General features: G+C 35.5%; 1 protein-coding gene across 1 annotated transcript; it reads right to left on the reverse strand.

Moving 5' to 3' along the window:
* Nucleotides 1–556: 556 nt before the first annotated feature.
* Nucleotides 557–11,382, reverse strand: LOC121731587 (G-protein coupled receptor 143-like). Its single transcript, XM_042121079.1, has 7 exons — nucleotides 11,085–11,382; nucleotides 9,794–9,902; nucleotides 7,414–7,508; nucleotides 6,808–6,986; nucleotides 5,919–6,078; nucleotides 1,845–2,012; nucleotides 557–915 (listed from the first exon to the last, which is right to left on the reverse strand). Exons 1-7 carry the CDS (start codon nucleotides 11,235–11,237, stop codon nucleotides 709–711), a joined length of 1,071 nt encoding a protein of 356 aa, XP_041977013.1. The 5' UTR covers nucleotides 11,238–11,382; the 3' UTR covers nucleotides 557–708.
* Nucleotides 11,383–15,355: the final 3,973 nt, after the last annotated feature.

A 15,355-nucleotide genomic window follows, 5' to 3' on the forward strand; every position in this document is an offset into this window, starting at 1 on the left:
TTCACAAATACTAAAAACAAAATAAAATTAATTTTTAAGGGGGGCTCCCCAACAATTAACGTGTTTTTTTTTTGGAATTTTTTGCTCGATATCAATAACGGCAACAGGTAGGAACTTGATATTTTCACAAAGGCCTTAATTATGTGTCTACTTCAATAATTAATAATAAGATTAAAGTAAAATAAAAATTTCAAGGTCGCTCCCATACAAGAAACACAATTTTTAGCCTATTTTTTCTCTATAACGGTACGGAACCCTTCGTGCGCGAGTCTGACTCGCACTTGGCTGATTATTTTAATAGCGACGTTGTCGCGATGTTATCTACACACAATATCTCGCGGTGTAGCCGCCAGATCGCGCGTTCGGGCGGAAGCATAATAAATCGAGCCAAAGATATGTAATTGTAGAACTTACATAATTTTATCAAGGTTTGTTTATAGTGGTAATATTAAAAAAACTCAATAGTTTGATATAAAAATATGATATATTTTCTATAACAATTAAAATATTCATAAAAAATAGTTTTATATAAGTAAAAACATTAACAATTGCCTAATACTATTTGATCGTACTCAACATTTTGGTATTTGTTGTATATTTTAGGTTAAATTTTATAAATCTGCTCATCTGAGTTAAGCAGGAAAAACCATTCAAAGCATAATTGTTCGAGCGCCGTTGAAACTTAATATTAAAAACAAGTTTTTTTTTTCACATTGTTGAATAAATGTTAATGGTTGGCGCTATATGCGTCATCGGTAGTCGGGGTGGCTCTGAGCCGAGCAACGGAGACTGTTCGTCGGGGAAGTTCAACTCGTTTTCCGGACTCGACATCACCGACTTTGGTTTCTGCTGACTCAACGTCCATCTTCTATAAACAATCGCATTTAATAAGGCCTGCATTGGATTTAAGAAAGCCTGAAACCAAAAAAAGTCCATGAGCAACTTAAATAAAAGCTTAGAAATCTATTTAGGACCGATACTAGTTCAATGAAATGAAATGAAATGAAAAATATTTATTTCTAAGTAGGTTAACAAAGTTAACACTTTTGAAACGTCGCGTCTACATGAGGCCTACCACCGGTTCAGAATTTCTTATTGAGAAGGAAATTAGAAATACAAGATAATACACATGGCTCACTATGAGTTAGGTGAACTAGGTGGTACACCATACAGTCTAATCTTTCCTTATTTTCGTTGAAGTATGTACGTACGTTCCTTAGATCACAATGTATTATGAATCACACTTTATAATAATATTATGTTCATAATTATTATTACGATACGAATTACAAGTCGTTGCGACTAGGAAAAGCCCAGAACCTGGGTAGTTTGCCCCTCCTGGCTCAGAACCTGGGTACGCCCATGATGTGTCCCATTGTTATATTTATTTACTTTTGGATCAAATTGGCTCAAAAATGGGTCATAACTCATACCTACAAGAACCTTATAATTTTCCTTTTACAGACTTTAAATTAAATAGTTTTCAATATTTTACTTAATGCTTCACGAAACGATTATAAACAGTGGATTCGCTATTTCTGTACCTCAAAGGTATACGAAAGCGGACTATAGTTTAAGCAAATGTAGACGTCGTCATCGGTACCATACCATAGTACACAAATATATTATTAATTATTGCGATCATAAGGGAGATGGCGCGGCCATGCCGACTGTATGTGCGCCGCAGACTCGATCACACAAAAAGTGTGCCGTCTGCGATCTCCCTAAAGTTGAGATGCACTTGGCCTAACTAGACAGCAGCAGCGGTGCGACGTAAGTATTAACAAAATATGGTTTTAGTGAAACCTTCAGATGAATGTAGGTAAATTACCGAAAATACTAACCATTATATACCATATGGTGATGATAACATTCACAGGCATATTGAACCACATCGTCCACAACAGCAGTCCGTTAATAAGGTTTGGGAGCCAGCACAGGTAAAATGCACCATTGATAAGAAAGAACTTTAGCTTCAACGCATCCACCAACCTGCGCTCTTTGCTCGTAAACTGTAAGAACAATAGGATCCATAAATAAAGTTATCATCACAGACCGAAATTCCCTCTGCCTCTGGCATAGCTCCGTGAGGAAAGTAAAGCAGTATAATCCACAACCCATTTTGAATTATTACGAGTTTCTATGAGAAATATGTAAAGGTTCATGCACTTTGGGCAGATAACCATCTATATGTAACAAAGTTAGAGAAATGATCGAAAATTTGAATCTCTTAATGAAAATACATCGAATTTTCTATGTAGTAGATACATCCATGTTATTCCTTTGCTATCCGTGATGTATGGTTAACGTGACCATACATCACCGTGTCCCGCTTTCAGGCAGTCTGTCCCGCTTTTGCAAACAGACCAAACGACAATTTAAAAGTATTTTTATTTTTTATGTTTGAAATGCCTGGAGGTAACGCACTGCCATACAACAACATATGTGGTTTTTCTGCCATATTTTGCTAATAATAGAGATAGGCACTAGCTAGACATTCACAAAATACTTAATCAATTGTATTTACCTCTATAATTTCATAAAAAGGTTTTTTTTTAATGAAATTTCATAAATAAATGAAAATAAAATTTATTTGTGGGGGAGGGGGGGGGGGGGTCCCGGTTCCGTAGATGTCCCGCTCTGACAAAAAAATAAATGGTCACGTTATGTATGGTGCGTTGTGTCTAAGTGTATAAATAGCACAAGGAAATAGAACTTTAAATACTCCGTAACAAACATTTATAGTATCATACTTCCTGGCTCCTGCTTTATGCATTTAATTAGTTGTATAAAAACACAGCATATTATAAAGTTCTCATAATTGATTACGATGTTCTAAATGGCCGTGACTCCTCACGATTTATGCCAAAAACGTGATCCTATGAGAATTTTGCAACACGCATGAGAGCGATATCCATACTAATATTATAAATGCGAAAGTATCTCTGTCTGTCTGTCTGTCTCACTTGCACGCCAAAACTACTGAACCGATTGCGATGAAATTTTGTACACAGTTATTCTAGAGTCTGAGAAAGGACATAGGCTACATTTTGATCTGGGAAAATATCTTATTTCCATGAAAATATCGATGAAAATGAATTCGCATTGCGCGTGGCCAGCGCTCATCCCGGAGGTCCTGGGTTCGAGTCCCGCAGGCGGAACAAAAAGTTTTCAATGTTCCTGGGTCTTGGATGTGTATTAAAATAATATTTCAAAAATCTTAAATGTATTAATTTATGTATAATATTATAAAAAATCCAGAAATATATCGATGCAATGAACATTTTAGTTCTAATACGATTCAACAGATGGCGTTTTATTTTTTACTTTATTGTAACATAGAACTAATCATACTTATTAGTTAGTATGTTTTTGTTTATAGTTTTTAATACGTTAGAATATTATGTTTAATAATATAATCACTTGGTATAATAATAATCAATCTATCTTATCTTATAGAACTCCTACTGCATTTCTAATATATGTGACAAGTTGACAACAGAAGGCGCTCTAAAATAAAGGAGTTCGAGTTAGGGTTGTTGAGGAAGTGATTATGAGGAAGAGGAGGAGGAAGAGGAATTTTCACGCGCAAATTTAGAGGATGCGGATGAGGAAGCGGATGAGGAAGAGGATGATAGGAAATTATAAATACTAGCGGACCCAACCCAAAAGTCTTTGTCCTGTCTGTACATAACTAGGTACATAGGTACATTACACAAAAATTAATTAAAAGGGCATTTTCCAGTGGACCAAACTATGAATCTAAATCATTCTCAAAACACACACACTAAAGAATCATCAAAATCCGTCCCACAATTAAGGAGGAGTTCAGTAACTAGTCTAAGAAAATTAGTTTCAAAATCGACGATCAGACCGAATAATTCGTTTAGTTTTGAAAGTTGGTACAGTTGTTCCTAAAGGTGTCCAGACCTTAATTATCTACATTACTATAAATTACGTCCAAACTGTACGATCAAACGATCATTACTTTAGGAAATACAGAGTATTAAAAGGGTACGCTCACGCTGTTTTTCCATACAAATATATTCCCCAATTTACTCCCTGGACCATTGTCCAGGCGTTTAGACAAATGATTTTTATACAATAAGTACTATGATCTGTTAAAGCTACGTTAGATTTTTTCTAAATTTACTAATAAATAAAAAATAATGCCCCGTACCCCGCCAATCGACCGACCATAAAATAAATTTGAAAGATGTTTACGATAAAATAAAAACGTAGTGGTATAGACTCATTCTTCCTGAAGATATTTAAAAAGAATAAATTTAGATAGGATCAACTTTGAAGGAAGAATCACGGGAATACGTTACCTCGATTAACTGTACCTAGAGACAGATACAGTAAATCGGCGTAACGTAGTCCCCTGATTCCACCGCGCGCCGACTCTTGTCCCACCCTCGGAGACTTTTAGTATATTCATCTGGACACCTTTAGGAACAACTGTACCAACTTTCAAAACTACACGAATTATTCGGTCTGAATTCCTTAATTTTCCCAAACTAAACATACACAACAACGCACACAAAAAAAAAGATGAGTGAATGATACAATTCTCTGGCTCTGACGTGTTCGCGACGCGCATGCGCAGTGAAATTCCTCATAAATTCCTCTTAAATTTTGAGGAAGCGATAGAGGAAGAGGATTTTTTAATTTTTATTTATGAGGATGCGGTAGCGGTTGAGGAACCCAAAATATTGCGGAACTTCCTCATTTTGAGGAAGCGGAAGAGGAATCCTCAGCAACCCTAGTTCGAGTGTACCGTGTTGGCCTATATTCCATCCAGAAAATATATCAATGCAATCAACATTTTAATTCTAATATATGAAAGCAGATGGCGTTTTATTTTTTACTTTATTATTGTAACAGAACTAATCATACCTACTTTACTATATAATATTGTTTTTATTCATAACTAGCTGTTGCCCGCGACTTCGTCCGCGTGGACTTTAGTTTATAGCGCGCGGTGTCAACAAAATTTGTGTCAAATTTAAAAACTTTTTGAAACCCTGGTAAGTGGTACCCCTCTTAGGGCCGCGCAGCGCGCTACACCGGAATGGCAGCGCTGAAAGTGCTCGCCTCGCCGCTGCCATTCTATCTATACTAATATTATAAATGCGAAAGTATCTCTGTCTGTCTGTCTGTCTGTCTGTCTGTCAATTTCGCTTTCACGCCAAACGCCAAAACTACCGAACCGATTGTAATGAAATTTTGTATATAGATAGTCTAAAGCCTGAGAAAGGACATAGGCTACTTTTTTACTGGAAAAAAAGGGTCGTAAATTTGTTCAAAAAATTAATAATAGATGGCGCCGTGCGTCTTCTACATCGCGCTGACGCTTGCTCAAAAGTCTTTCTATAAGAGGTGGTATCATCTTACATTTAAGTCTCGATTTTTTTCGATTGTTATATCTATTCTACGGTATTAAATAACTCAGTACTTTATCTGTGCAGGCAGTGACGTAACCTTAAGACCAAATTTCACCAACGACTGTTAAAGTTAATGCTCGAATTAGTATCACGTTAGCTGTTTCGTTTTTCATATGAATGAAAGAGAAGACAGGACATTTTAACAAGCTGTTAACACTAACAGACGTTGGTGAAATTGGGGCTAAACCTATCAATGATAAATAGTTTATGGGTAAAGTTGTGTAATTGGGGGGCTAAATAAGCTTTAAAATTTGGCATAAAATATAAAGTTTAATATACAAAAATGAAGTACTTATTGTGTGCACACTGCACAGCTGTATTGATTTAAGGGGTACCAGGGTTTTTTTATAAAAGCTTTTGACACCAATTTTGTTGACATCGCGCGCTATAAACTGAAGTCCACGCGGACGAAGTCGCGGGCTAGTAATAAATAATAATTAAGTAGAGCACATACTAAGCAGAAAAGCATACCTGAGCCATCGGAATAGACACAGCCAACTCAACATGTTTGCTAAGTAACATATAAATAATAGGGTTCACTATCATAACCATAGCGATAGGTAGGTATGTAGCACAATAGTTAGGAAGAATTCTGTACACAGCACTCGTTATAGAAGTAAGATTATGGCAACTGAAAACAGAAAACACATGAGGATCTTATGAGACCGAAGTATGACATTATAGGAATATAATCCCGAGCGATAGAGTATCGTCGCGAAACATACACTAATACATACAGTTAGCCATTACGACTTTTCTAAGGAGACAAGTGCAACTTGAAAACTGTCTTTACTCTATAGCCTGCTAGTAGCAGATACTTTCGCATTTATAATATTATTATATTATAAATGCGAAAGTATTTGTCTGTGTGTCTCGCTGTCACGCCAAAACTACTGAGCTGATTGTAATGAAATTTTGTACACAGATAGTCTAAAGCCTGAGAAAGGACATAGGCCACTTTTTAACTGGAAAAAGGGGTTTTAAAGGGGTGTTTATACGTAAATTTGTTTAAATTAAATTAGATCCAAAAATTCATAATAGATGGCGCTGTACGTCACCTACATTGCACAAGCGCTAACTCAAACGTGTTTTTTATAAGACGTGGTGAGGATGAAGAATCCATTCATGTTTTTTTAAGTATTAAGAAGAGTTAATGTTCGACCCCAGTTATTAACCCCCGACGCAAAAAGAGGGGCGTTTTATGTGTGACGTGTCTGTTTGTCTGTAAACATTGGAGTTTGAAGTAAGCCTACCGCGGAAGCAACTCTGTCGTGGAAATGCGGACTGAGTCGCGGGCAACAGCTAGTATATTATTCTAATAATATTTTCTATTATTAGAAATAACATTGGAAAAACTTACGTAGCATCCGGAATGTACAGTATTGACAATCCAACACCTGTGGTAATCGCGGGTATACCCCACGCGAATGTGTGATATTTGAATGCGTTAAACTCATAGTTCCTTATAGCGTTCCACGTGTCTATTGCGTAAAATAGCGTCCAAAACCAGGTTGCCGTGTAGAAATATTGCGTCCATGCCTACAAAGGTCATCATCTTATTATTTAAAACTTTTTGTGCTACATTTATCCATTATTTGTTTTAAATAAAATTAAGAGATTGGATTAATAAATCTAAAATTCGTAACAGAAGAAGTTGCTCAACAAGTTTTACAGGTCACTGACCCTTCTTGAAAGTAAAGGATATTCCACTTACTTAATTATTATTAATTATGCTTTAGCTACCCTTTTAGCAAATAGCACAAAAAAATTAAAAATCTATTTACATAGGTAATAATATAATAAACATGTAAAAATCTTTTTATGTATAAACATTAAACAATACAAGTACTTTTCCATAATCATTTATGCTTTGGCTCCTGAACCTGAGATTTAGGTTGTAATTATTCCTACTAAAATAAATTATTTCGTTTATCAACTAATTAAACAATTAAATATTTTTACTTACTGATATTAAAGTGCAAAATAAAACACTGACATCATCATCAGGCATCGGCATAATATTTTTGAATTGTAACCATAGTGATGATCGTATTAAAACACCTGCAAACAAAGCATGTTATTGACATACTTATTTTATACATAATATAACATGGATTTTTTACTTAACGTTTACGGCCTGAACAAAAAACAGAACACATAAATACAATATTGAAGTAGGTAGTTAAACAACTTAAATTTTACTATCTGAATAATCTTTACAAATGACAAAGTGAAGTAAAAATGAAACAGAAAATATTTATTACAAGGTGGCTGGCGGCTGCTAAGTATTGCTAATGAAATTTAATTAATATCACGTTAGCATATAATGCAAATAAACAAGTACAATCTTAATAAGCCATAAAATGCTTAATATATACTAATATTATAAAGCGGAAGAGTTTGTTAGTTTGTTTGTTTGTTTGTTTGAACGCGCTAATCTCAGAAACTACTGGTCCGATTTGAAAAATTCTTTCAGTGTTAGATAGACCATTTATCGAGGAAGGCTAGAGGCTATATTTTATCACGCTACTACTAATAGGAGCGAAGAAATAGAGGAAAGTGTGGAAAAAACGGGGGAAAATTATTTGAAAGGGCTTACTTGAACGCTCTAATCTCAGGAACTACTGGTTCGATTTGAAAAATTCTTTCAGTGTTAGATAGCCTATTTATCGAGGAAAGCTATAGGCTATATTTTATTGCGCTAAAGCTAATAGGAGAAAAGAAATAGAGGAGAGTGTGTGAAAAAACGGGAGAAATTATTTGAAATGGCTTATTTGAACGCGCTAATCTCAGGAACTACTGGTCTGATTTGAAAATTTCTTACAGTGTTAGGTAGCCCATTTATCGAGAAAGGTTATAGGCTATATTTTATCACGCTAAGACTAATGAGAGCGAAAAAATAGAGAAAAATGTGGTAAAAATTGGGGAAATTATTTGAAAGGGCTTATTTGAACGTGCTAATCTCAGGAACTACTGGTCCGATTTGAAAAATTCTTTCAGTGTTAGATAGCTCATTTATCGAGAAAGGCTATAGGCTATATTTTATCACGCTAAGACTAATAGGAACGAAGAAATAGAGGAAAATGTGGAAAGAAACGGGGCAAATTATTTGAAAGGGCTTATCTCACGAACTACTGGAGCAACTTTTCTGTTATTTGGCTCAGGTAAGAAGTAGACCACGTTAAGGATCATAGGCTATTTTTTGTGGACTAACTTGTCTGTGAAATATCTAATTTACGCGGGCGAAGCTGCGCGGAATGTTATATTTCGCGTGGTCACGACATCACGCGTAAACGGCTGGACCCATTTTTCTGAAATTTGGTATAATGATACTTTGAGTTCCGAAAAAGAACATAGGATACATTTTGTCCCGGAAAAATTACTGTTTACTGCACAATATACTTTTATGATTTGCCTGTAAACTTTTCAATCTATGGAATTTGGTATGGAGATACTTTGAGTCTTGAGAAAGGACAAGGAATACAAATTTTGTCCCGGAAAATGTACGGTTCCCGCACAATAAACTTTTATGATTATCGCCTAAAGTCTAAACTATTCAATCTATTTTGATGAAATTTGGTTTGGCAATACTTTCAGTCTCGGGAAAGGACAAGAGATACTTTTTATTCCGGAAAATATACGGTTCCCGCACAATAAACTTTTATGATTCTCGCCTAATCTATTTAATCTATTTTGATGAAATTTGGCATGGAGATTGGAGATACTAATTTGAATCTGGGACAAGGAATGTTTTTTGTCCCGGAAAAATGTGGGATTCCCACACAATATACTTTTCTGATTTGCGCGTAAACGACTCAATTCGATGTACGGGAACAACTATAAAGTCCACGCGGACGAAGTCGCAGGCAACATCTAGTATGTACTAATCTTGAAAAAATTGTAATTCAATGACATTACTTTAGCGAAATTAATAACTGAATTTTTTTAAATGCGTATAGAAAGCTTTTAATTACTTACCTAAAGTGAAATTATATTTTTTATTAATAGTAACTAACCCTACACCAGGGGTTCCCAAACTTATTTCGTCTACTGCCCACTATGAGAACAAATTATGTTTTAGCGCCCCCTTTGTTTCAATTTAAAATGCATCCAGATGAAATAAATCACCCCCAAGCCTCTACACAACGCCTCCATTTTTTTTTCCTGGGTCCCGCACCGCCCCCCTGTAGACCTTCAGCGCCCATTATCGTTATATAAGCCTATCCCAAAGGCGTTATCACCCACTTTGGGATAGGCTGCCCTACACTAAATCTTTTATTTTGTACTTATCAATATGATCAGATTTTCTCAACTTAATTATAAGTAACATTAGTCACAAGCCTTACCTAGAGAAGCTAATAAATCTGCAACTGCTAACCAGATTATTATATGTCTTCCTCGAGAACTTGAAAAATTTTGCAACCTTAGTGAGGTATAATCACGTCTTGGTAAAATCTGAAATATTATGATAGTGGGTATATATTATAATATATTTTCATCTGTAATATAAAAATGAGTCGCTGAATGTGTTGCTAAGCGCAAAACTCGAGAACGGTTGGACCGATTTCGCTAATTCTTTTTTTAAAATATTCCTTGAAGTACGAGGATGGTTCTTACAGAGAGAAAAATTCTAAAAAAAAAATTTTAAATTTCCTGAAAAAGTCTAAAAACAACCAGGGAAGATTTTAAAGTGACACGAAGTTCACCGGGACAGCTAGTAGTCAATAATAATACAGTAAAACCTGTTTAAGACGATTTCACAGGGACTCAATCAAAAACGCGTCTTATGCGGGAAAGCGTATTATGCGGGATATAGGGAAATAAAAAATGTACCTACTACATAGTATGTATTAATATTTATTATGTTTTTTCAGATGTAGAGCTAGGTATTGAATTGTACATTTAAAAATTATGTATGTTACATAAAAATATGTTGTGTATTACTATCACGTTATTTAAACCTGGGCGTGTGTTAAAATCGGAGTTGACTCATCTTCTTCTTGATCATTATCACTTTGACTACATTTGATTATATTTGCATTATCATCAATGGAAGAATATCCAGGAAAACCCTGCAGTATTACGGGTTCTACTTCTTCCAAAAACGTCACATCAGTTCAGTCAGTCGGCCTCTGTTGCAGATGTAAGAGGTAATACGTGTATGAAAACATGTCTCAAGTTGCAGGGACTGATGAAATATGGCGTATTATGCAAGAAATTGTATTAAACGTGATCGTCTTAAACAGGTTCTACTAATTAAGAATATTACCAACATGCTAGAGGAGTCCTGGAGTACTTTTAACATGTCTTTATTTTGAAAATTTACTGAAAACCAGCATTGCGAACTGCGTTCACAACAGATGCTGAGTAGGTGCCAATTTGGTAGGACTTATATTACAATGTTCTTGATTATTTTAATATTTATCTACTGTTTTACCAAATAAAGTTTCTTTCTTTCATAATAACAAACAATATTTCTTGGCTGATTCGAGATTTCATATAAAGATATTATGCATTTAAAAAATCCATTCCTAAATAGATCTAAGATAAAATATGATAAGTACACATATTTTCTATTGGTGTTGGATTTAACTAATGTTAAATTAATAGTGAGGTTTATAGAGCAGAGAGCCTCACCTGATAAAGCGATCCCAATATTCCTATTGAAGATGATACCAAGCACACAGTGTTGTAGGATTCAGTGTTGAATTCACTCATAATTTTTACTGCTAAATCTTCTTTATTACCGGAATGGTGACAGCAAAACGTTTGGATTGTAGGATCAGACATTATTTATAAATTTGTAGAATATTTGGCACAATCAATTGCAGTAGAATATGTACATTGAAAAAAATAGAAGTTTGTAAAAAAGCCAACTAGCTAATAGCTCGAAAGTTTAAATTTAAAAGCATCGAGATTTTGATTATACATTGTGTAGATTTTTTATTATAAAAAGAAGTACATTATAAAGTTATGCAAAATCTAAGAAAAATAAACAAAACATTTGCCAATACGGCTCGACAAGGCTTTATATGAACATGGGTGACATTGACGAGAGCGCTGCTTCTTCTTCTTTTTTTTTTCATATAATGGCACTTCGGCTATAACTATGGCCAGTGTTGAGTATAATATTATGGCGGGAAAACAATATTCTTTATCACAATTTTTTATATATTATCGTCAGGTCAGTCAGGTCCAAAGTCTAGTCAAAGTCTAAGTATAAAGTCAATACAGTCAAGAAGTCAAGTCGGTCGATTCAGTAAAGTGGTAGGACGCTTTACTGAAACTTTTGATGGAGTTTTGGAGGGAACACAAAAGAGCACGTTTCTGGTTACTACCTCACTTTCCCACACTTGTGCACGATAACAAATATTTAATGGTTAATATCCTACCAATATTACACATTAAAAACCCAGATAACACAATTTTAGGAAAATAATATAAAAACACAACATCACTCTTTCACATTCGTCCAAAAACTCTTCTTTTTGATAATGGGCAATGGCCAATTGGCCAATGGCTCCTTGGGCTTGGTGAGTTGCCACAGAGGCCGCTGCTCGTCACAGATGTTACGTAGTATATGACCAGTGTTGTCACATCTACCAACTTTATGGTAGATCTACCTATTTCACCTCCCTTCTACCTATCTACCAACTTCGGTATCAAATCTACCTATTTTTCAAATTTCAACATGTCATTGTTCACATACAAATAATAAGCGTTACAGACTCCTCAGATAGAATTTTGGTACATTGAGTCGTCTTGGCAAAATACTTCCTTCGACAGCAATTATGATTTAAGAAAAAATCAGGCCACTACTACACTAGCTGCAGCTGTTCCTGAGCCCGAAGTCTTCTGTAAACATGTTGCAACAATAAAAAAGGAGACCAATCCCCAATGTTTCCCCTGCTTTGTGGATTTGTGAGACAATTACTTGCACTTCCACATAGCAGTGCGTATGTTGAGAGCTAGTTGAGAGACTGTTCTCCTTTGTCAACAATTTAAATATATGACAGAGAAACCGACCCAGCACTGACACATTGGAAGGTTTGCTTCCACTGACGTCTGACCTCCATTATACAAGTACGCTGGACTTATGATACCCTTTGAAATGACAGCTATTTTTTGTATCTATTTGAAGCGGAATCAGCGCCCCCAATGCGGGGGAAGAGAACAAAATCTGACGTAAAAATGACGTTTGAAAGTTGCCATATTGTCGCTGATAGCAGTAGTGAGAGGACTTGGAACTTATACTAGTGATGACTGATGACAACCAATTACGAATAACCGGCCATTTTCAATTGACGTCAGATTTAATTTTCTTACCCGGCATTGGGGGCGCTAATTCCGCTTCAAATAGGCACAAAAAGCAGGTGGGTATCTTATGTGCAGCGTACTACTTGTATAATAGAGGTCAGTGTTTGCTTCATACGAAGAGGTTCATTTCAATTTCAAGGAACGAAGAGCCGAGTGCCGTCACAACAACCAATAAAATTAAACACCATCAATAAAACTCTATGGATATACTCGCATTTTTTATTCTACAAAATTTACTGATATGAGGGTGGTAGATCTACCAATTTTTGATTCTAACGTCTACCTAATTCTAACAATTTTTGGCATGACTTCTACTGATTTTCTAAAATTTGGTGTGGCAACACAGTATATGACATTCTCTTTGGTAACAGACGCTCGCTCATCGCTGCCATTGACTTTTATAGCGCTAAGCGCTTATTCCACTTATCCTAGCTAGGATCCTAAAAAATTTAGTCAAGTGGAATAACATTTAGAAAGCTAGGATCCTAGCTAGGTTAGGATCCTAACCAGCAGACTTAATAAATTACCTACAAATGGATTCCAGATCTTATAACATAATATAAATATTGACTTTAATACAGATTTAGCAGTTCCCACTACAGATAAAAGGTTGAAACCATCTGGCAACACTGATTTAGTCATTCAGGAGCCACATTTTTTTCCGATTTAGGATCCTAGCTTTCTAAATGTTATTCCACTTGACTAAATTTTTTAGGATCCTAGCTAGGACTTCCTAAATAGGACAAGACGTGGAATAAGCGCTTTAGTCAGCAGACTTTTTTTTTTCTTTTCTTTTATGAAATAAGGGGGCAAGCGAGCAAACGGGTCACCTGATGGAAAGCAACTTCCGTCGCCCATGGACACTCGTAGCATCAGAGGAGCTGCAGGTGCGTTGCCGGCCTTTTAAGAGGGAATAGGGTAATAGGGGAGGGTAGAGATGGGAAGGGAATAGGGGTGGGTAGGGAAGGGAAAAGGGGAGGGTAGGGAAGGGAATAGGGTAGGGATTGGGCCTCCGGTAAACAAAACAGACTTCAACCATATTTTTTTTTTAAGAGCCTATTCTGTCCCACTGCTAGGCAAGGGCCTCCCCCAAAGTCTTCCAGTTCTGTCGATCCAACGCAGCCGTAGGCTAACCTGGCTCTAATTTGTCAAGCTCATCGCGCCACCTTTTTCGAGGCCGGCCACGGCGGCGTCGTCCATCATCTGGTACCCATTCTGTGGTGATCTTTGCCCAGCGGTCGGGATGCAAGCGACTTGTATGGCCCGCCCAGTCCCATTTTAGCGTGGCAGCTTTTATGCCGACGTCTGCAATACCAGTTTTGGAGCGCGGTGTACTATTTCTTATTCTATCTGTGTGTCAACCATAAATAAAAGAGTATAATTCGTATGTATAGGTTTGTAACTCAAAAATCTGTCATCTTTTCTATTGTGTGTTGTAGTTTTATTTGTTAAAAAAATGTATGATAAAAGCATAATTTTAAAATAATATTGGCTCGATGCACTCCTTCTCCATATAAACTATAACTGTGCGAAATTTCATGCACCTACGTTTCCCCATTTTTCGTAAAAAGGGTTACAAAGTTTTTCTCCCACGTATTAATATAAAGATAAAAGTGTTAATAAAGGTTTTTAGTGAACATTTAATACTAGATGTTGTTGAGTTTTGTGCTTCCGCTAAATAATAAACCATAAGAATGGCCAAAGAATGCCTCTAACACGTGGATTTAACATTAAATACGTAAGTTTTGAACAGTCTGTCAGAACTGCCAATACATGTCAAAAATAACGTTTTTGTATGATAGAAGCAGAGTATACATTAGCTTGCTATAATGTTTACTCTATGGATAGAAGCGTTTAGAGTTCGACAAGGCTGTTTTTGAACGTGGCGAGAAAAGGAACTAACGCTTCTATCATACAAAAACGTAATTTTTGACATGTATTGGCAGTTCTGACAGACTGTTCAAAACTTACGTATTTAATGTTAAATCCACGTGTTAGATGCATTCTTTGGCCATTCTTATGGTTTATTATTTAGCGGAAGCACAAAACTCAACAACATCTAGCATTAAATGTTCACTAAAAACCTTTATTAACACTTTTATCTTTATATTAATACGTGGGAGAAAAACTTTGTAACCCTTTTTAATATGTTAGAATATTATGTTTAATAATATTATAACTTGGTATAATAATAATTAATCTATCTTATCTTATAGAACTCCTGCATTTCTAATATATAAGATATTCTATAAGATAAGATAGATTGATTATTATTATACCACGTTATAATATTATTAAACATAATATTCTAACATATTAAAAACTATAAACAAAAACATAATAACTAATAAGTATGATTAGTTCTATGTTAGTAAAAAATAAAACGCCATCTGTTGAATCGTATTAGAACTAAAATGTTCATTGCATCGATATATTTCTGGATTTTTTATAATATTATACATAAAATATATTTAAGATTTTTGAAATATTATTTTAATACACATCCAAGTCCCAGGAACATTGAAAACTTTTTGTTCCGCCTGCGGGACTCGAACCCAGGACCCCCGGGATGAGCGCTGGCCACGCGCAAT

This window comes from Aricia agestis, chromosome 11, assembly GCF_905147365.1.
Source record: "Aricia agestis chromosome 11, ilAriAges1.1, whole genome shotgun sequence".
NCBI lineage: Eukaryota > Metazoa > Arthropoda > Insecta > Lepidoptera > Lycaenidae > Aricia > Aricia agestis.